The sequence below is a fragment of the Trametes versicolor genome (genome assembly GCF_000271585.1).
Source record: "Trametes versicolor FP-101664 SS1 unplaced genomic scaffold TRAVEscaffold_16, whole genome shotgun sequence".
NCBI classification, from domain to species: Eukaryota; Fungi; Basidiomycota; class Agaricomycetes; order Polyporales; family Polyporaceae; genus Trametes; species Trametes versicolor.
The window spans coordinates 315,124-334,944 of NW_007360336.1; the positions used below are offsets into that span (position 1 = coordinate 315,124).

The window sequence follows — 19,821 nt, forward strand, 5'->3', positions numbered from 1 at the left end:
GCTTACCAGTGCGCACGTCAGGATAGAAGCGTCTTCCGGATAGTGACCGGCAGGAAGTCTTGGAAGATAGGGAGGTCGTACGACTCGAGTTGTATATGGCAGCTGTAAGAAACGCACTGTCTGATGGCTCAACAAGCGTGGGTAACGATTCCGCCACAAAAAAAACCGGGTTTTGATGACTGGTAGTTTGAGAGAGTTGAACGTTGAACAGTTTCGCAGTGTGGGTCCGTATGGGTCCCGGCATTGCATGTCCGCGTGGAGCCAAACATCCCTGATCAGGACCAGATATCCAGGTACTTCCAGGTACCTCGATTCTAACGCCCAGCTAATTAGACGGGATATCTGGGGCCGATCATGAAAGAGTGAACTAAACTGCAAGGGCGCTTATGCCAAAGCGTGCAGGCCCCAGACTTTCGCTCCCGGTTATGCGTGCAAACCAACTTGAACGGAATGGACTCAAGTTCCGTCAATGCAGCCGGCTCGTTGCCCTGACGGTGGTCGCGAGAAAAAAGCATATGGCAAGGTAAAACATACTAGCCTACATCATCAAATAGCGGAAAGCATGGAGAATAACTTAGATAGCGTAAGTCGTTAAGGACGTTATCAGGCATCGCCCACCCTACCGCGAGTCGTCCTGTACCTGATGCACTTCATGTCGAACTCGAAAGCCCACGACACAACGAGCTCGTCGCGGCCAGTGAAGACGACGCGTACAGGGATATCCTCCGACAGACTACGTAATGTCAGTGTTGCATATATGCAGTGGTTCCGAAGCGGAAGACTCACATGATACCGTGCTGCGCAGTGGTGCCTTTCCCCGCGAATGCCCTGCCCTTTGGCTCCGTGTCGGACAGCGGGAACTGCAGATTGGCGGCCCAGCTGCACGCGCCTCGTGGTACGTTCACGTCACCGGTGAGTTTCCACGCACGGAGCATGCCCTCCCCGGCGTGGTGTTCTAGGTAGAGACATTCCGTTCCGTTCGTGCCGTAATCACCCAACCAGACGCCTACGACGGAGTCCGGAGTCCATTGAGGGGAAGCAGGATGGTGGCCGGCCTGCGCGGGAAAGCATACAGGATAGTAGCGCGGGACGATGTCCTTATAGCCCGTGCCGTAGCCACACGTGGGATTGTGCAGGTCGGGCAGACGCACGTCGGAGTCCTGGCCATAGGGTGGTGGAAAGAATGCGACAGAGGCTGGCTTCTCTACACCGGGAACATAGTGCAAGGTCCGGCGATAGTACCATGTGTCCTTGCTCTCTATGATCGCGGGCGGGCCCTCCTGCGAGAAAGGCGGCAGACCTCTATCAGAGTCATACCACGGCGACGACGAGACGATGTCCGGGGTGCCAATCAGATGATCCGGGCGAGTGCTGGAGGCGATTGTCATATTCGATGGCGCGATGACATGGAACGAGGGCGTCGCGAGCCGCCCATCGCCGTCCATGCGCACCCACGGCGGCGGGATGCCATTATGGACGAGGAAGCCGAGATTGCGCTCGGAACGGATGTGCCAGCTGACCTGCACATCGTTTGCAGTCTTGGGTGTAGACTTCTTCCAGGGCACAAACCCGATTTGCATGAACTCGATGTACTTCGGGTACTCTGGGCGCTGGCCAGCCGCGTCCTGATCAGCATGCGTGAACTCCCAGACCTCGCCGACGATGATCGGTTCGCCGCGGCGCAGCCAGCGGTCGGGGACGATACGGAATTGAACGATATTTCCTCGGAAGGGGTAGTCACTGCACCAGAGGCCGAGGAGGGCGCCATACCGATGGAGGAGGCGGCCGTAGATGATCCGGAAGGAGCGCTTGCGGAACAAGTCCGTGTCGGTGATGCCATATGGCGCGCAGAAGTGATACCAGGTAGAGTCGTCGTCAATTAGGGGGTAGTAAAGCTTGCGAGACGTGCACAAAAACTGCAGCACATGGACGGCGGAGAGTCCGGTGAAGATCTCTCGGAGGACGTCGTATGGAAGGTCCAGCACCGAGGGCATGACTTGACCGGTCGCGGACTACTCCTATCTGCCATCGGACACAGCGGGTTATGAAGAGGTGACCCCGTAAATGCGACCTAGACTAGTGCTCACCTTGCATCCAAGTCAATCTAAGGCTTCCGCGCCCTATCCTCACGGATCAAGTTCGATTCTGCATATCATGAAAAGATGAGCGGCATACCCTGGATGTGCGAGTTAAGGGGAGTATAGATGTGGCAGAGTACGCGCTCAGCACAGCAAAGTAGAGCTCGAGGACATCGACAAGCAAGCGAGATGCGAGGGTATCGTGGTGGTCCGAGTAAGAGCAGGATGCCGTCTCCCGCGCGAGCAGCTTCTCCAAATCTCCGAATTTGGCAGGAGGTTCCACGTGCCCGAGTGCAAAGACAGCTCGTCACTTTAAAAGCACAGGCTCATTATAGTTGTTTATAGTCACCACATTAATTCGCAGAATTCGATAGCTCAGTTGGAACAGCGCAGGACTGTAATTGACTCCATGGTTCGATCGCGGCTCGAACTTGATCGTCGTCGCGCGGCCTGGTTTTTAAACTTCTACAACATTTGTCACGACGTCCCCACCTGGAGATGTTACATGATTGGCGATACGCTCAATGCTGCAAAGTGAGTATGTAAAAGTAAGTTCTGGCATCGTTCAATTTTTTTGAGCGGATGGTGGACGAAGATTGAGGAAGACAGGATGCTGGAGGAGGGAAATGCCCTAATCGGGTGGGTCCATGTGGCTGTGCCATGTCCGCTCGGCTCGCTCCGCCCCCGCCCCCGCTCTCAACCTCCACGTCCACTGCCATCCATCTGCGAACACGCGTTACTACTATCCGAGGTTGGTCTTGTTCCGAGTAATAGTCGAACAAACTACCATGATCAGCCTTCTCCAGACTCAGCCCGTGTCCTCGTATGGCAGCCCGCAGCGGTGTCGGTCGAATAGCCCGTCTTACCCTTTTTTCAGGCCCACAGTGCTCTCTGTGCGATGTACGTGCCTTTCTTCCCTCTCTTTGCGCCACATGGCTCACAATTGCGACGGACTTATAGACAGCGAAGGCGGAGCTTGCCAAAGTCAGGCAGAACCGCCCGTTCGAGCTCCAGACGATCAACATACAGGACCCGGGCCAGGAACGCTGGAAGCGCAAGTATGTCTACTGGATCCCGGCGCTGCACATCGAGGGCCGGGAGGTGGCGAAGGGGCGCTGGGACGCGCAGACGGTGAACCAGGCGCTGGATACGTGGGAGAGTTCGCCGTGGACGAAGGCGGACTAGTCGGCCTCGCGGAGTACATCGAGGATGGCCCGCTCAGCTCGCCCCCGTGGTATCTTCGCCACCACGAAGAGGTTCTGGGCGACGTTGCTGAAGAGGAGGATGGGCTTTCATCGTACGTCCAACGCTGCTTCAACTGTGGAACGCCAGGCCACATCGTCTCCGCCTGTCCCCAGCGCATCGATCACGACGTCGTCGCGCTCTCAAGACAAAAGTACAACTTCTTCCACAAGTCTGGCCCCGGACGAAATATGCGAGTTCACGAAGTCGTCGAGTGGCGCAACCAAAGGCTTCAATGGCTCGACGAATTCGAACCCGGCGAGATCAAGGGTCCTCTCCTCCGGGACGCTCTGGGACTGCGCGACGGCGATCCCGGAGAACGTGTCCCTTGGCTGTCAAAGATATCCTGCTGGGGCTACCCTCCTGGCTGGATCAGCCCACACGATCCCCGCAAACGCGTCTGGGAATTTCTAACAGACGCTGACGGCGAAGCTGACGAAGAGTGCGACTTCATGATCGTCTCAGATGGAGAAGAGCTGCTGAAGCTCCATTCAGCGGATGCAGTATACGATGTCAAGGAAAGCTCGGTCGACGATGACGCACAGACCGAAACCCCAAAGCGCTGGGCAACGTATCCAAACACGTACTTCTTGTGGTCTAAGCTACCGGTGTGCCCAGGGCTCCAACCTCAGGCGGGCGTGAATGGTCGCTCTTCTCCCCCTGACGGCTCGACGTTCTCAGTTGAACGCCAGGCTCTCTGGGAAAGCATCGTTGCTGGTGTCGCGCCTCCGCTTGGTCATGCCAACCATCCGCCGCCGGAGCCCGCCGCATCACCTCCACCTGCGCCTCCTCCCCCGAGCTCAAGTCCGCCGCCTCTGCCTCCAACCACATACGCTCCTCCACCTCCGCCGTCTACGCCGTTTCTTCATAGTCAGGTCAGCCACATGCCCACGACCGACCCATCAGATTGCGACCAGGAGAGCGAAGAGGATATGGATCTCTCGGACTGACTGTACACGGTACACCTTATATCTGTTCACAGCGAGGCATCTCGCCCGCATCCTCATATTACCCAACACTAGTCTACATGTAAGATACAGTCCGTTCTACAGGCGATAGAGTTATAACGATACAGTGGTGTGGGAGACAAGGATCAGCGAGAGTCAGACATGCGATGTCCGGTGGTCGTGAGTCATCGTGTCCGCCGCGAGGCCGTTGCTTAGATGGCCGTAGCGCTGGACTTGAACGTGGGCTCTGGCGTGCCAGCACGAGAGCTATCGGAACGAGGCGGGGGCGGCGCGTAGCGCGGCAGGCTCTCGAGGGGCTTCGAGATCAAGAAACCTGCGACAACTGTTAGCAAACGCAAGTCGGGCACCATCGAAGAACACGCGCGACGCACCTTTGAGACCTGCAGCCTTCTCACCCTGGCGACCGAAGCCATGCCCCTTCTGGCCAAACTCCTCCGGCTGCGCCCTGTCATTGCCGCCCTTGAACATACTGTTCACGAACGACGCGGACGCGGGGCGCGCGAACGTCGGGCGCATGTCGCGGTGGCTCGGGAGCACGCCCTTCGCCTCCGCGCGCCAGGACATGATCGAGCGCTTCTCCTTGGCCTTCTCGCGGAAGACGAGGCCGAGGAGCATGTTGAGGCAGCCGAGCGCGAAGAGGAAGAAGGCGGCGACGAGCGTGAAGTCGTCGACGTGGTGCGAGAGCACGGTCGCGCCGATGAGGCACTGGAAGATGCCGAGCGCGCCGAGGCCGAACGTGGGCCCGAGCACGGGGAAGAAGCGGTCGAAGAAGGCGGCGGGCCAGCCGATCTCGGAGAGGATGAGCACGACGACTTGGAAGATGATGAACAACCGGTTGACGACCGCCCAGAAGACGCCCGCGGGTTGGTTGGGGACCGTGCTCCCTCTGCAGACAGTTAGAAAGGAGAACGGTACGGATACGAGAGAGGCACGTACTCGATGTAGTCGCAGTCCGTCATATCGGTGTCCGGCGCTTTCATGGAGCGGTTGACCGCTTGGATGTCGCTGACGAGCACAAAGATGCCGCTTGCAAAGACGAGCAGCATCGCAATGATACTGAGGATGCGGACGCCGTTAAGGCCGATGAAGAAGTCTGGAGGATACGCATGAGCATCGAGCCTGAAAAGCGCGTTCGACGAAGGATTACTCACATGCACGAGGGGGAAGCATTGTGGCGATGTTATGAGGGGGATTAAAGTGAGAGCTCGTCAAGGTGTTGAAGCAGACTTGAGAGTCGTTTCGGAAAGCAGAGAGCGATGAGGCCTGGAGAGCGTGAAGTAGTGTCAAGAGACTCTAGCAAGGGGTGTCCCAGCACCGGAGAGTGGAAGTCGTAAGGAGAGAGCAAAAAGCAGAGGAAAACCTATCCGGGAGGTTGCCCCCTTCAAAACTCCCGCCACATCCTTTATACAGAGTATAAACGCGCCGCGCCTCATTGTCCGAGCTGTTATTGTTCGCTGTCCCGCCCAAGCGAAGGACAATAGGCGTTGTCGCTAAACCACAACGACTGCCTATTGTGGCTGTGTTACGTAATTCGGCCGTTGCCCTCCTGGGCGCTTGCTCTCCTGACTCCTGGCGTGTCGTTTTATTCGTGCCGCGGCCAAAGACAAGGGGACTATATAGATTGTATAGCAACAGGGGATACAGCATGTGGATATAACCTACGACAGCAACGATAATACATAATCAACAACATGATAACGTCGTAATTAGGGTACAAAGAAATGACCTAGCGTGCTATGAAGCATTCCCAAAGGTATCGGAGTCCGCCCAGGCTCCCGGAGAGTAATGAGGGTGAATCAAGGTCCAAACTATTACACAGAATATGCGGGAGGTGCTTCGCTCTCCGGTGCCCTAGCGGGAGCAGCGCGCCCGGCATCTTGGTGCACGAATGGCCCGCGCGAGGGATCGGGTTGCGACACCAACGCAGCCTGCGGCGGAGGAAGAGGACCAGGGACCGATGCAAGCCCAGCAGGTGTGGGCGGTCGACGAGGCACGTACATGCTCGAGCCCGATGGCTCCGAGCGTTCCGTGACCGTAGTGAGCCCTCTGTCCGGGTGGAGGTAGATCTGGCTCTTCTCCGAGGGCGACGGGAGCCCCACCGGCTGTGGCTGAACAGGGGCATAGTTGTTAACGACCTGCAGTGGACGATGCTGATCGTAGCCGCCGGCGCCAGTAGTGGTGAGAGTGGACACCGACGCGTTTGCAGCTGGGAGGCCGGAGTACGACTGCGCGCTCGGGTGCGTACTGTAGGCGGAAGGGGTGCTGAGGCTGGTCTGCGACGGAACAGGGCGTGGAGAAGGTGGAAGTCCCTTCCCGGGCACCGAGTAGAACTGAGCGGGTCGAGGCGGCGGAGGAGGTCCACGGTAGGGGACGGGCGGCGGGCCCTCGGTACTGGGTGTCTGAGGGCCAGAGCTCGGTCCTGCACTGAGCGCGCCGTACGTGTAGGGACGCGGGTCTGCATCGACGTCAACTCCCTGCTTCTCTCCTCCGTTTTTACGTAGGACGTGCTTGGAATGGTCATCATTGACGGCTTCGTGGAGGAAGAGCTCGTCATCGAAGTCGTAGCGGCGCTTCTTGCGGCTGAGAACGCGACGATCAGCTCTTCACATCGATGTAAGAGATATGAGACAAACGTACAATAGTAGCCACGCGAAGAGGGCGAGGATGATGGCTCCTACAACGCCCCCAACGGCGCCTCCGACGATGGCGCTGGTATCCGAGGACCCGGACGAAGACGACGTGCCAGTAGGTACCAGCACACTAGTTTGGGTCTCAAGAACGGTGCTGAACGCAGTCGAGGTTCCGGAGGTGAAGATGACAGTGCCATCAGAGGTGAATGAGGATTGGAACGTGACCGTCGTTTCAACCGCAGTAGTGAGAACCACTGTGGTGGTTGACGTGGGGGCGGAGGATGTATCAGTGGGTGAAGAGCTGTCGCTGGTACAGGAGGTCGTGAAAAGCGTTGCAGTAGCCGAACTGGACGTGATCGGGACGGTGATAAACACGGGGACTTGGATTGTCGTTGTTCCGCCCGCTGTCAACTGGCGTCAGTAGGCGTACGGCAAACAAGAGATACTGTTGCGCACCTATAGTACTGACCGAGTCCACCGTACTACACGAGCTCGCGGACAAGGTGCCATTCGACGTGGGGACACAGCTGACCGACTGGATTGTGGTCACTGTAGGGTCCAGCGTCGACACACTGTCACTGAACGATGTCGAGATGCTGTCTGTCGTAAAAGTCGTAAATCGGGTGGCCGTGGGCGAGGTGACGCATGACATGGTCGTTGGAACCTAGCCAGATGCTGGGCAGAGGCTAGTGAGCGTCGGGTGGTGGGGTCGCCAGAGGGGCAGTTCAGACCACGACATTGTCCAGCGACTAGTCATATAAAACGGGGACACAGGGGCGTGGCCGACGCGGTCAATACGCCCGAGGCCACGCGCAGGACAGGCGGATGCCTGTTAATGGACGGGGCGAGCCGGGGCTGGCTGCAGAAAGAATCCCCATTCAGACACCGCTGAGCTAAAGACTCCCAAGGATAGCATAGTCGAATCATCGTAGACATTCGGTCGGCGGTCATCTGCGTATGTGAATAAAGCTGAGCGGGAACAGAGAGGAGAGTCGCGCCGATCGAGGTCGCTCCGGGGCCAGACTGCCGCTAGATAGGCGTTGAAGATCTGCCTCGTTCAGGGGACGGCGTCCAAGTACATATGACAGCTGCTGCGGTTCATTTGCACAGTGCATGGTTAGTTTCCCTGTGCCTAGTATAGTTCCTTGGGCCAGTTAGACAGCGAGTCGCAGGTACATCGGTGAAGAGTGGTGATCGTCGGAGGCAGAATAGCGTAAGTAGAGTAGCGCACCTTCAGGAGTTATATCTAATAGTGCCAGATTAGGTCTATATGTGTGTTTAGCAGTATGATTAGGATGGTCACTTGGCGTAGCGGTTATCATTGCAGCTTTCCGAGTTACTGCCCCGCAGATCGAACCCTGCGTTGCGTTATATTTTGCGATTTTTACTTGCGGGACGTACGCCAATTTGAGACTGGACTATTCGTACGATGTTCTGTGAGTGCGTCGGGGCCTACACTTTTAGCTACTTTCACTCACCGACTGGTCGCGATACCACACAGGAGACGGTGGAGAGTGCTGCAGTGCCGATGGATATAGTAGCAGGTCGGACGAGCGCGCGTAGTGCGAGATGACGGGAGTGACGTCAGGGAGGGTGGCTCGTACGGAGGAGCGGTTTGGGACGGTTGAGTACATATACCCCCTCAGCACGTCACCTCGCAGCCCTATATTTCCCATCTGCACCCTGTCTCCTCTCTTACACTCTCACCATGTTCACCTCAGCCCTCCCCGCCCTCCGCCGCGCGCCCTTCGTCTTTGGACGCGGCCTCTCTACCTCTTCGGCCATTTCGCCTTTTGCGCGCACGTCGTTCCTTCGCTCCGCATCTCTTACACATAACACGAACTCCATCCTCCGCAACCACCTCATCATTCGCGGTGTCGCGAACAGCGTTTCCGGTCGCCCAGGTTCGCAAACTGCGGGCCACGCTGCTCAGAACATCCGCGAAGAGGTTGGCCAATCTGCTGCCGACCTTGCTAAATCAATCGCCGGCGGAAACGTTTTCCAGGACGGTGTCGAACCAACCCAGCAAACCTTCGTATGTGGTTGTGTACCTGTGCAGGCGGGAAAGCTTGGTTGACGTCTAATCCAGCTCGGTGTCACCAACGCGGTTGCACATGCTGTGCCCCAACCATACGTGATCTTTGGCCTCGCGGGCGGTCTGCCTTACCTCGGTGCATCCGGCGCGACTGTGTACCTCGCCCACCAAGCAGGTCTTGCTGCTCAGGGTAAGCTCGCAGTTCCAGAAAGCATACATCTGGACTGACTTGCATTATGACGATAGGATTGGTGCCTAACATCGACCCTGGCGTGGCGATCACTATCCTTGACCAAGCATTGCAACTTCAAGTGACGTACGGTGCAGTAATGTTGTCCTTCCTTGGTGCCCTTCACTGGGGCTTTGAGTTCGCCGGCTACGGCGGGCAGAAGTTGTGAGTGCCTGCAATGCGCATACACGCACTCTTTTAACCACTGGTACCAGCTACCCTCGCTTGCTCCTTGGAGCAGCACCCGTCGTGTTTGGCTGGTCGACGCTGGCCTTGGACCCGACAATGGCACTCATTGCTCAGTGGTTTGGCTTCACCGGCTTATGGTGGGCTGATCTGAGGGCGACGGGCGCAGGATGGGGTGAGTACTCTGCAACAACACTCCCGTCCGACTAACCCTGACGGCGACCGTACGCAGCACCGCTATGGTACTCTCAGTACCGCTTCTACCTGTCCATTCTGGTCGGTACCTGCATCATCGGCTCATTGGCCGCTACAAGCTACTGGGGCCCCGTGGGTGGCCACGGAGTGGTGTCCCACGATCTCAACATGGTAATTAACTTTAGTCCAGTTATCCACGAACATATTACATACTTACCTGGCGTTTGAAGATCCGGGCTGAGCGCAAGCAACACCAGCCAGAGAAAGAAGGCCGGGTCTCGGGAGAAATCGAGGCGCTTCCCGCTCCTGATGATGCCGACAAGTATGTTATCATCAAGAAGAAGGATGAAGGCAAAGACAAAGATGAGGAGAAGCAGGACAAGGGCAAGCAGGACGAGAAGAAGCAGTAAATGTTTCTCTCACCGAAAATCCTCGCTGCCGGCATGACAGAACGACATGGACGTTCACTGTAAACCATACTATATGATATCAGCATCCACTGGCAGCGCCCAATACGTCATCGAATGTACGATAACGATAGGTAGCATACCGTCCACTTTGTAGTTGTACATAGGAAATGTAATGCACCTAATCAGGAACGAAATGAAGTGAAGTGAAGCAAGAATACGAGTTCGTAGGACCGGCGAATGTGGCTGAATGTGGTCGAGTTCCATGCTGACGGAGACTCGCCGACGATGCTCGAAAGTTCTGGAGATCGGCGGCGCGATCTCCTCGAGCGTCATGCAAGCAATAAATCCACCATCTCTTCCTCCCCCGCGGCCTCCTGTTGCATCCTCTCATCTTCTGTGCTCTCGTTATCTCTTTTCACGTCTGTCTGTCTTCCGTGTACTCCTGTAAACAGTGAAAAGCGATGGCTTCCGCGATCCCTGCGCCCTTGGCTCCTAGCACCGCGAACTGGCACTGGAAGAACAAGACCGTCACGCCCTGGGCGAAGCAGTGGTTCGAGCGCGAGCTTACGTCCGTGCGCGTGAGCGGCGAAGGTACCGAGGAGGTCGGCGTCGAGCATGTTGAGGAGGTCGAAGGGGACGTCGAGCTCGGCCAGCGGAAGAGCAAGTGCGTCATATACCTTTCTTTGCGTAAACCTTCCGCAGCGTTGCGTGTGCCTTCGCGTCCAGGGCCCCCAGGTTTGGGTATATGGGGTTGGCAGATGCAAGCTGCATGCACGCGGCGGAAGGAGTGTAATGCATAGTGTGGCGTAGTGTACTGACATCGGGGTGTATGCGTTTGTAGGTTGATCACGATTTACGACTGCAAGGTCGTCTTGAACTGGTCGGGAACTGCGTCGGACGGTACCGCAGTCTCTGGAAAGCTCACCGTTCCCGAGGTGTCGCACGAGATCACGCTCGACGGCACGTCAGACTTCGTCGTACGTCCCACCTCTACCTGCTTCCTCCGCCACGCATCGCTGAACTGCGGTCATCGCGTGTAGTACGAATGGAGCTTGACCACGGCCCGCACCCCCGCGGTCGACGCGCTCTTCCAGCTCGCGAAGAAGCAACTCCCCGCCGCGCTCGAGGCGAAGTTCAACGCGTTCCCCGCGGCGATCGTTGACACGCACGGCAAGGACCTGACCGTCTCCGCCGACCCGTCCCGCCAGGGCAGCCCCGCGCCCGCCGCGTCCGCCCCCGCCCCAGCAGCAAAGAGCGACGCGGCGCTGAAGAAGAAGGCGGACGGCGCGGGCGTTGCGAAGAGCGGGGGGCAGGCGGTGAACACGACGACGCTGTCGGTCGACGCGCAGTTCATGGCGTCCGCGGACGACTTGTTTGGGCTGCTGTCGGACGAGAAGCGGATACCGCAGTGGACGCGTGCGCCGGCGACGGTATGTGGCGTGCTTTCGCGTGATGAATTTGTGCTTATATGGATTTGGGGTGTTTGTAGGGCTCTCCGCAGGCTGGGTCTGAGTACAGCATGTTTGGTGGCGGTGTGAAGGGCAAGTTCGTGTCGCTGTCGCCACCAAAGGAGTTCGTACAGACGTGGGCGCTCTCGAGCCCGACATGGCCTTCAGGTAAGTGTTCTTTCATACTCACTTTGGCGTTGCACATGCTCACGAATGATACAGATCATTTCGCCACCCTCACGACTACGCTGGACCAGGGCAGCGACTCTACGAAGGTGACATGGTCCCTCAAAGGCGTTCCTCTCGGAATGGAGGAGGAGATCACCCGCAACCTGCAAGGATACTAGTGCGTATACTTGTCCCACCTTGCACCATACAACGCTGACTATGTTTCTCAACCAATAGTGTGCACGGCCTGAAGTCCATTGGGTATGTACAAGTCTCCACTTATGTGCCGCCCCCGCAAAAGAAGCGCATCTATGTCGATTCAGAGCCCCGCGCTGCCGCTGCGACCGGGTTCGGCACGAGCACCTGCGCGGCCCTCGGGTTCGCGGTGCTCGTGTTCGGCGCGGCGTTTGCGCTCCCGTACCTGTACGGCAGACCCTGAACGCGCTGTCTGGGGGCTCTGCTGGGGCGGGGAAGACGACCTTGTCTTCCCCTTGGTATTATTTGTGATACTGTATGATCGTATAATTGACATCTGGATTTCTGTGTGCGCACAGGTTGGGCACGGTGCTGTGAAGTCCCTGACTGGAGGCCTGCCAGCGGGAACGCGCAATGGATACACGCAAGGACGGGCCCGTCGGTGGGTGATGGGATCCGGGTGTCGGGGGTCGTGGGGATCGGGCGCGAGAACTTTGGCGATGTGGGCGCTGTGTTCGTTGTTGGGCATCCGGTGCCGTCGGACCTCGGGTGTCGTACATCGGTCTGTTGTCGTGCACTGGGTAGCATGCTTGGTGTGTAGAGAAGTCCTATTCCTAGAAATCCAATGTACTCTGTTTTGCTACGTCTTACTTTGGTGTGCCGCCATTAGTGTGTGCTCAATATCTACTAGCTCATAAAGGTACACACGAATTTGAACCTTTACGTTGGACGCGATGACGGGACACGCGAGGTAAAGCGGTTGCTATTAGCGACACGCCCCCGTGACTTACGCGACGGCGCTAAAGGCTAAACCTTACGTTTGACCTCAACGTCGGGCTTGGCCTCCTCCGCACCGCGTTTCACCCCTTCCACATCGGCCACGGCCTCTTCGACGTCGCCCCCCACGACGCTCAGCTTGGTTCACTTCTCCCTACGGCTCTCTTGGTCGCCGATACATGCTGTAAGTCCCTGGCTCACGGCGACAGAGGTAGTATGAATGACGTGCTGACCCGTTCACCTGTTTGCAGAGTTTTGGGATTTGGGAGCTTTGAGAGGGTTGGTTCACGACGTTCCATGTTTCAATGACTATCGAAGACCCTCCATGGAAGAAAAGGAGTGAGTAAAGTCTGTCATCGTTATGTTCGTCCTTCATTCGCCCTTCCGAACCCCTTCCGGAGTGGTTGTATGCACCACGTCTGCTGCTGGAACCAGCGTCTGGTAGAATTGTCTGGACAGATGTCCCATGTAATGCGCAACTGCCTCGCTGTTGTGTTCAGCCACCCGATGCAGTCAAGTACCCCTGCGCGGTGTTTACGTTCTTTCGCTCCCGTATCACCTTGTTCTCCCCGATCGGAGCGCGCTGACCGTGACCGCCTGCACAGCACGTCCTTGTCCCTTTTATTCGCAGGGCCGCTGCCTCTTTTCAGATTCATGCAACTTCATGCACAGCGTGACGATTCGGCGCCCGGACAGCGTTGTGGGTTCGGAGGACTCGGACCAGCCAGACTTTAGGATCGTGGTCGACTCCCCCATGGCATCGCGGGCAAGCCGGATCAAGTCGCCGCCTCGGTCGCCGCGCACAAACAGCCTGTTGATGGCGCTGGGAGACATCATTCAGCAAGACGAAGAAGACGGTGAATGGGAAGAGGAAGAATCTGCGGAGCAGGAGTCTTGCTCGGGCGATGGGGGCTCGGAGGGCCGCATGAGTGGAGAATACGCGAAGCCGCCTTCACTCCCTGCGGATATTAACGACGAAGACGCTAGGGGCTCCCTTCTGTTTTCTGCCGGCGATGTGGATACACCAGCACGACCGGTACCTATTCTCGGGATCAGCGGCGATGCCATGGCATTGCTTGCCGAAGTGCCCTCTCCTGAGGACGAGCGGCCACCGCACTCGCTGGGGTCCTTCCTGCTAGATGACACAACTCTAGCGGAGGATACAACACTGGCTGGGGATACAACATTGACTGACGCACTCTCTCCGCAGTCGGCGAGTCCCGTCGGTGAGACCTCAATCATTGAAGAGGACGAAACCACAGTTCGCCTTCGGAGGTCTATCATTCCGGAATTCCCACTGCCACCGTCCCGCATTTCTTTTGCCCGCCGAGACTCATCGTCTTCGGGCCTGTTGTCTCCTATTGAGTTCACCCCTGCCCCTCCCATCTCCCTTCCTCGGAGCACGATGGTTTCGCGGGAGGAATCGTTTGACTCTGGATACGCGGATGGGCCTGCACCGCTAGCCTTGTCGCCCCCGCGCAGTCCACACAGGATGTCAACCTTCTCGCTGCTCTCTTCGCCGTTTGGTTCGCCTTCCGCTCGGGTGTTACGCTTTGACCCAACCGCTTCCTCTGCAGCGGCTCTGTTCTCCCCTCGGTTTGGCGCCTTCCCCAGCACCGTGGATGAAGAACAGGAGCCAAACGACCGTGGATCGGGTGTCTTCAGGCGGGGTCGCGGAGACAGTATCGATACTTTGGACTCGATTCACGGAATGGGTCCCACGATTGGCGCAGAGGTCGAGCGTTCGGTCACTGATGACTTCTCGGCAGAGATTGAAGCGCACTCGTCGCCTTCGCCCTCTCGCACTCGACACTCGTCTATCCCGGAGGGTTCCTCGTTGTTCCGTGCCGTTCACTCTCCTGTGTACCCTACTGTCGATGAGGACTCGCTGCAGCCTGGGGAGCCTTCTTTTGGCGAGGATGACACCATGAGTTCGCTTTACGACCAGTACTACACTCCCACAATCCACACACAATTAATTCAACCTCCCGTGACTCAAGAGGCGTCTCCTAAACTGGTTGCGGACTCGGAGCTCGCGTCGATCGAGCCAACGCCGGTAGCTGGTCCCTCCTCGGCTCCTCTTCAACCATCCTCTCCTCGTCGTCCTCGTCCTTCACCTCCTCGTCCTGCATCAGTTCTTTCCTCAACGTCCCATCATTCGCCCCCTCGTCCTTCGTCGTCGGCTCCTCGCCTATCATTGCGTCGCTCGCCCCGACGTATTCCAGTCTTTTCCCCACCTTCGAGCTCTGGTAGTGCGATTGGCATCGCCATGCTTGAGCAGATGCCTTCTCCTGCTCTATCCTTTGGACAACCCGCACCGACACACGATGAGATCGCACATACACCTGCGGAGGGATCAACACGTTCAGGTTCTTCGATGAGCTCTCGTGCGGAGGACTCCGTAGGGCAGCTTCCATCCAAGAAAGTCCCGTTCGGGTTCCGACACTCCATGTCTGATCGTTCGCAAGGGTCTGTGCGGAGTTCCTTCAGTGCAGCGCCATCGCGTATCTCGCGAGTGCGCCCGCCGCCTTTACTTAACGTCGGACACGAGCCAGAGAAGCCTAAGGCCGTTACTATTTCGCCCTTTTCTCCCGTTGAACCGCCTAGTGCGACAAGTTCCGCTGGGCCCGGACGTTTGAAGCCTCTTCGATTGGTAAGTAATTCTCTGAGCTGCGGAGGAAGACCGACACTGATGTATTTCCTTAGTCTATGATTCTCAGTTCCTCCTCTCCTCTTGATTCATCTATACCGTCAGCAAATGCTCCCTCACTTACCACAGCTACTACCGCCACGACCAGTAAGTGCTGTCAAGGAGATCGCTTTCCTTACATACTAACCACATCCAGCACATACACCGTCCTCGCCAACTGTATCATCAGAGTATTCATTATCTAATAATAGACTGGTAAGCTTCAACGCTTTGCTTCTTCGTCCACAACTGCTCAACAAAAATTTCGCAGCTATCCTCTCCGCGCTCAAGCATCATACCTCATCGCACTCACAATACCCATGGATCAATCTCTCGCTTCGACTCTCCTTTGCAAATCCCTCCTGTTATCTCGCATTCGCAGCCCGCCTCCGCCCCAGTCTCCCGCCCGCAATCCTGGCAGCAACGCTTCTCCAAGCGCAGATCACTCCTCATCCAACCAACCAACCGCCTGTCCTACGTCTCCGAACAATACGCACGCTCCGAAAGCCGGCTCTCCGAGCCCATCGACGAGAGCCGCGAGGACGAAGACGAGGACGAGTTCACCGCATACGCAACGGCGGACCAGGCCGACGAGACCATCCGCCGCCCAGTCTCCTCGCTCTCCGCCACACAGCCGCGGCCCGAATCGGTGCTCATGACCCCAGTGCACGCGATCGCGACGCCGCGCCCGACGCTGCTCTTCGCGCTCGCGAGCGACGACCTCGCGGAGGTGCGGCGCGTGCTCGAGAGCGGGGAGGCGCGCCCGAACGACGACGTGGGCCCGCAGTCCGCGCTCGCGTTCACGCTTGCGAACGGGCAGCTGAAGAATAAGGTGGCGATGGTGAAGCTGCTGCTCGCGTATGGGGCCGATGCGTCTGCGCTCCGGGATGTGGAGGCAGACGAGGGCGACGGGCGGGCGGGGAAGAGGGGGTCTCGGCCGATGTCTAAGTTGCTGGAGGAGGCGGACCCCGCGACTCGGTGCGTTGTGCTCCGGTGTATTTGGGCAGACTGGTTGCTCACCTTTTGCTGCTGGCAGGTACTATATCGAGCGGGCCAACTCGCCGCAGACTCGCCGTACCTCTGCCCTCATACACCGCTCCTTCTTCCGTCCGTTGACGCGGGTCCGGTACGACCTCGTCGGGCAGGACAGAGTCATCGAGCAGCTGTTCCGTGTGCTCAGTATGCCTTCCATGGCTCCCATCGTCGTCCTGTTGTGCGGTGAGTGACATGCTTGAAGGGCACTATGCGCGGTAGACTGAATGATACGTGACAGGACCGAGCGGGCACGGGAAGAGTCTCCTGGCGCGGAAATGTGAGCATATAAGTTTTTTGAGTCTCCAAAATATGTGAAACTGATAGCTGTCGGATCCAGTCGGAGCGCTCCTCGACGTACCTACGCATACCGTCAATATGACAACTCTGCAGGACACCCGCGACATTTGGAAAAGCCACTCGATTGATCCCCACGAGGTCTGTCCTGTCCGCTAATGCGAACGCAACAACATACTCATGCGTCGGTACCGTCCAGGAGCCTTCCGACCGTTCTCTCAAAGATTTCTTGATGGAGAACGAGGGGAAGCGTTGTGTCGTTGTCCTCGATGTTCGTGCCTGCTCGCGTATGATTGATGACCAGGGGCTAAACTCGGGTCTTCTTCCAGGAAATCGAGAAAGTGCAGGACGAGAAGATCCTCTCCTCCCTACTCATGCCATGGGAGTACGGTAAGCAGCTGCAGTCGTCCGGGTCGGAAGCGAGAGGAGGCCGTGTACTGACGCACCCGCCCCCTCCGCAGGCCGCTGCTCTTTTGAAGCAGGCCATCGGCACGTTGATGTATCAAAGGTGATCTGGCTCGGCACCTCAAACATCGGTCACGATCTCGTATTCGAGCATCAGGACAGCCGGCCCGCGCCCCAGACACAGCTCTCCAGGGAGGAGTACATCGACCTTATGGCGCTCCTGCGGCCGCGCGTGTCGGACCGACTCGGGGTGAGTGCGCCGCTGCCGCCACATATTATGGAACGCCACTGATGTTTTGCGGCTCAGGCGTCCCTGCTCTCGCGCGTCACAGTCGTGCTGCCGTTTGTCGCGTTCACCGCCGAGGAGAAGCTGGCGATTGCGGCCGAGGCGCTGTACGCGCTCGCGGGGGAGGGCGCGGCGACGATGCCGCCAGCCACGCGCGAGAAGATTGTGCGCTCGTCGATGAACTCGTACATCCCATCCGAGGGCGCGCGATCGCTGTACCGTGCGGTGTCATCGCAGTTGCTGGACACGATCTAACAGCCCTCGAGGGCCGCCGCAGTGGGGGCCCAGCCTCGAACTCAAAGACGTCACGCATCAGCCCACGGTTCAATCGAGGATCTTGCGGAGAAGGCTTCGCAGACGATGGGACCTGGGGGGCAGGTCGCCGGAGGCGCGCAAGAACATCGGCGAGCAGGATCATAGGATGGCGCCGACGGCGCCAGTGACGGCGTGGGAGGACGACCCCGGAGAGTGCGTCGCCCGCTATTCCGCCGCGCTACCGCCTGTAACTATCTGCAGCGGGTGGTCGTGATGGAGACGGGCTTGCTGCAGTGCACAGAGCTGTATACTGTCGTTTTTGCAGATAATTCATCAGGGTTTCAGGTGCAGACCGTGATGCGCTCGCAGTGGCCGGGGGGCCGACGCACGGCACTCGCTCGCGGGGTGAAACCTGGATGTACTGCTCGGTATGCGGATGAGGATGTTTGCTGTCAGCGTCGGGGAGATGGGCGACGCTGATGGCGTGTTGGACAGCCCCGAACAAAGGCTGATGGGCTCGCGCTCACATATAGCCCTGCGGCCCTAGGACGGCTCCATTTGCCTTTCTCCTTCGCCCGTTTCGCTTTCTCTCTTTCGTCCCTTCGTTCCTTCTCTGTTCTGTATTAATGGCCATTATCGACTTCAAGCACCCCCACGCCAGCGCACACCAGCGCAGACACGTCCCAGACGTCGTCGCACGCAATATCGCCCCCAGAGAGACCACGACCACGGCGGACAATGGACACCAGATCGTGAATCCGCTGCCTACGTCTGTCAAGGTCCTCACCGCGTTCTTCGTGATCCTCGGCGTGTTCATTCTGGGTGAGTGCGAGCGCGGGATCTCTCCACTCGGAGCGGCGGCAGGAGCTGACACGAACATGGCGCGCGCGCATCAGGCATCGTGACATGGCGGATTGTTGTATGGAGGCGCCGCAGACTGCGCGCGGCGTCGCAGAAGTACACCGGCACGAGCAGCTACAGCTACGCCTCGAGCGAGAAGATGAGGCCGATCGGAGAGGGCACGCCGATGGAGAAGGGCGAGGTGCTCGTCATCCTCCCCGCTGAGCCGCCCGCGAGCGTCCGGCGCGACGAGGGCAAGTGGGTCCCGCAGATCACCGCGTACTCCGCAGCCCCCAAGGATAACAGTGTCGTGCTCGACCTGAAGGCGCCACTGCCCAACGACGTGCGCTCCCCGCCCCCGACGTACACCGCGTCAAGCACAGCATCGAGCACTCCCTCGAGCACTCCTTCGTCCTCGCCCCGCCCACCGCACTTGAATCTGCCCACGGTCATGGTCACGCACGATGACTCGAACCTATCAGTCCCTGCGGCCCCCTCGCCTGTGCCCAGCCCGCGGCGCGCGTCCTCCTTCGGAGTAAACGCGCCCATGGGCAACGACCAGCAGGCGAACCTGCGGTCGAAGCCGTCCGTAAAGGGCCAGAAGCTCCCACGCGGCATGCTCGTCGAGCACACGTTCGTCCCGTCCCTGGCAGACGAACTCGCGATCAAGGTCGGCGAGACGCTCCGCATGCTCGAGGAGTACGAGGACGAGTGGTGTCTCGTCGAGCGCCTCGGCAGCCGGAGCAACGAGCGTGGCGTCGTCCCGCGGTTCTGCCTCAAGGAGCGCCCCCGCGGCCAACACAAACGCGGCGCGTCCTCCACAGGTACCGCAGCGTCCGGCCGGAGCGGCAAGTCGCAGTAGATTTGCCCATACCCATGCCCCGGACGTTCACGAACCCAGTCACGACATTGCACGGACGACTCTGTGCACATCGCCCCGCCCCTTGACTTTCACCACCCCTTTACCCCCACCCCACCCGACATCCCCGCACCACCCTTATGTCAGCGCGCGAAAGCGCCGCATGAGACCTCACCACAGTCATTCTTTTACTTTGCTGGGTATTTATTGCTTTTTACTTTCTATCCCTCCGGGTACGTCCGTTCCCCTAAACATAGCCCCCCGTCCCGCGCTGACCACCGACCTTCCCCGTATCAGACCGCTCCAAAACCCAATGGGCTCTTCGGCTACTATTTATCAATCTGCCACTCCCAGGTCACCAGGAACCGCGCATTGCACCCGATGCGACGCAGGCGCGTGCACGGCTGGCTTCGCAATACGTTTCCCGTCCTGCTAGTCAGATTCCGGCGCCCCGCTCCGCTGCTCTTCCTCCTTTGCCACCGCGGACTCACAGTTGTAGTTAGTACCCGACGACCCCTCGATACCTAGTATAGTAATGCGCTCCGTGTGTCTGACAATGTCATGGCGGATCGACGGGACGAAGTCGATGTCTCGAAA

The 19,821-nt window shown here is 58.4% G+C and overlaps 7 protein-coding genes across 7 annotated transcripts; 4 read left to right on the forward strand and 3 right to left on the reverse strand.

The window, feature by feature from the left end:
• Window positions 1-782: 782 nt before the first annotated feature.
• Window positions 783-2,211, reverse strand: TRAVEDRAFT_175976 (uncharacterized protein; the record flags this gene model as incomplete). Its single annotated transcript, XM_008047152.1, has 3 exons — window positions 2,176-2,211; window positions 2,088-2,120; window positions 783-2,022 (listed from the first exon to the last, which is right to left on the reverse strand). The coding sequence occupies exon 3, from the start codon at window positions 1,992-1,994 to the stop codon at window positions 783-785; it is 1,212 nt and encodes a 403-aa protein (XP_008045343.1). The 5' UTR covers window positions 1,995-2,022; window positions 2,088-2,120; window positions 2,176-2,211.
• Window positions 2,212-2,893: 682 nt separating this feature from the next.
• TRAVEDRAFT_61490 (uncharacterized protein) lies at window positions 2,894-5,458 on the reverse strand (the record flags this gene model as incomplete). The annotated part of the gene is made up of 5 exons (XM_008047153.1): window positions 2,894-2,978; window positions 3,039-4,601; window positions 4,660-5,174; window positions 5,225-5,381; window positions 5,440-5,458. 4 exons carry the CDS (start codon window positions 5,456-5,458, stop codon window positions 4,480-4,482), a joined length of 813 nt encoding a protein of 270 aa, XP_008045344.1. The 3' UTR covers window positions 2,894-2,978; window positions 3,039-4,479.
• A 439-nt stretch (window positions 5,459-5,897) lies between these two features.
• Window positions 5,898-7,633, reverse strand: TRAVEDRAFT_32276 (uncharacterized protein). The gene is made up of 3 exons (XM_008047033.1): window positions 7,375-7,633; window positions 6,926-7,322; window positions 5,898-6,868 (listed from the first exon to the last, which is right to left on the reverse strand). The coding sequence occupies exons 1-3, from the start codon at window positions 7,568-7,570 to the stop codon at window positions 6,100-6,102; spliced, it is 1,362 nt and encodes a 453-aa protein (XP_008045224.1). The 5' UTR covers window positions 7,571-7,633; the 3' UTR covers window positions 5,898-6,099.
• Window positions 7,634-8,626: 993 nt separating this feature from the next.
• On the forward strand, window positions 8,627-10,055 carry TRAVEDRAFT_75574 (uncharacterized protein; the record flags this gene model as incomplete). Its single annotated transcript, XM_008047154.1, has 6 exons — window positions 8,627-8,953; window positions 9,008-9,143; window positions 9,200-9,347; window positions 9,398-9,543; window positions 9,601-9,734; window positions 9,794-10,055. 6 exons carry the CDS (start codon window positions 8,627-8,629, stop codon window positions 9,971-9,973), a joined length of 1,071 nt encoding a protein of 356 aa, XP_008045345.1. The 3' UTR covers window positions 9,974-10,055.
• Window positions 10,056-10,434: 379 nt separating this feature from the next.
• Window positions 10,435-11,768, forward strand: TRAVEDRAFT_136827 (uncharacterized protein; the record flags this gene model as incomplete). The annotated part of the gene is made up of 5 exons (XM_008047155.1): window positions 10,435-10,637; window positions 10,815-10,950; window positions 11,014-11,403; window positions 11,463-11,589; window positions 11,644-11,768. 5 exons carry the CDS (start codon window positions 10,435-10,437, stop codon window positions 11,766-11,768), a joined length of 981 nt encoding a protein of 326 aa, XP_008045346.1.
• Window positions 11,769-15,629: 3,861 nt separating this feature from the next.
• TRAVEDRAFT_175986 (P-loop containing nucleoside triphosphate hydrolase protein) lies at window positions 15,630-17,966 on the forward strand. Its single transcript, XM_008047156.1, has 8 exons — window positions 15,630-16,228; window positions 16,287-16,468; window positions 16,524-16,562; window positions 16,623-16,720; window positions 16,779-16,850; window positions 16,909-16,969; window positions 17,041-17,234; window positions 17,292-17,966. The coding sequence occupies exons 1-8, from the start codon at window positions 15,906-15,908 to the stop codon at window positions 17,523-17,525; spliced, it is 1,203 nt and encodes a 400-aa protein (XP_008045347.1). The 5' UTR covers window positions 15,630-15,905; the 3' UTR covers window positions 17,526-17,966.
• Window positions 17,967-18,981: 1,015 nt separating this feature from the next.
• On the forward strand, window positions 18,982-19,227 carry TRAVEDRAFT_136560 (uncharacterized protein; the record flags this gene model as incomplete). The annotated part of the gene is made up of 1 exon (XM_008047157.1): window positions 18,982-19,227. The coding sequence occupies one exon, from the start codon at window positions 18,982-18,984 to the stop codon at window positions 19,225-19,227; it is 246 nt and encodes an 81-aa protein (XP_008045348.1).
• Window positions 19,228-19,821: the final 594 nt, after the last annotated feature.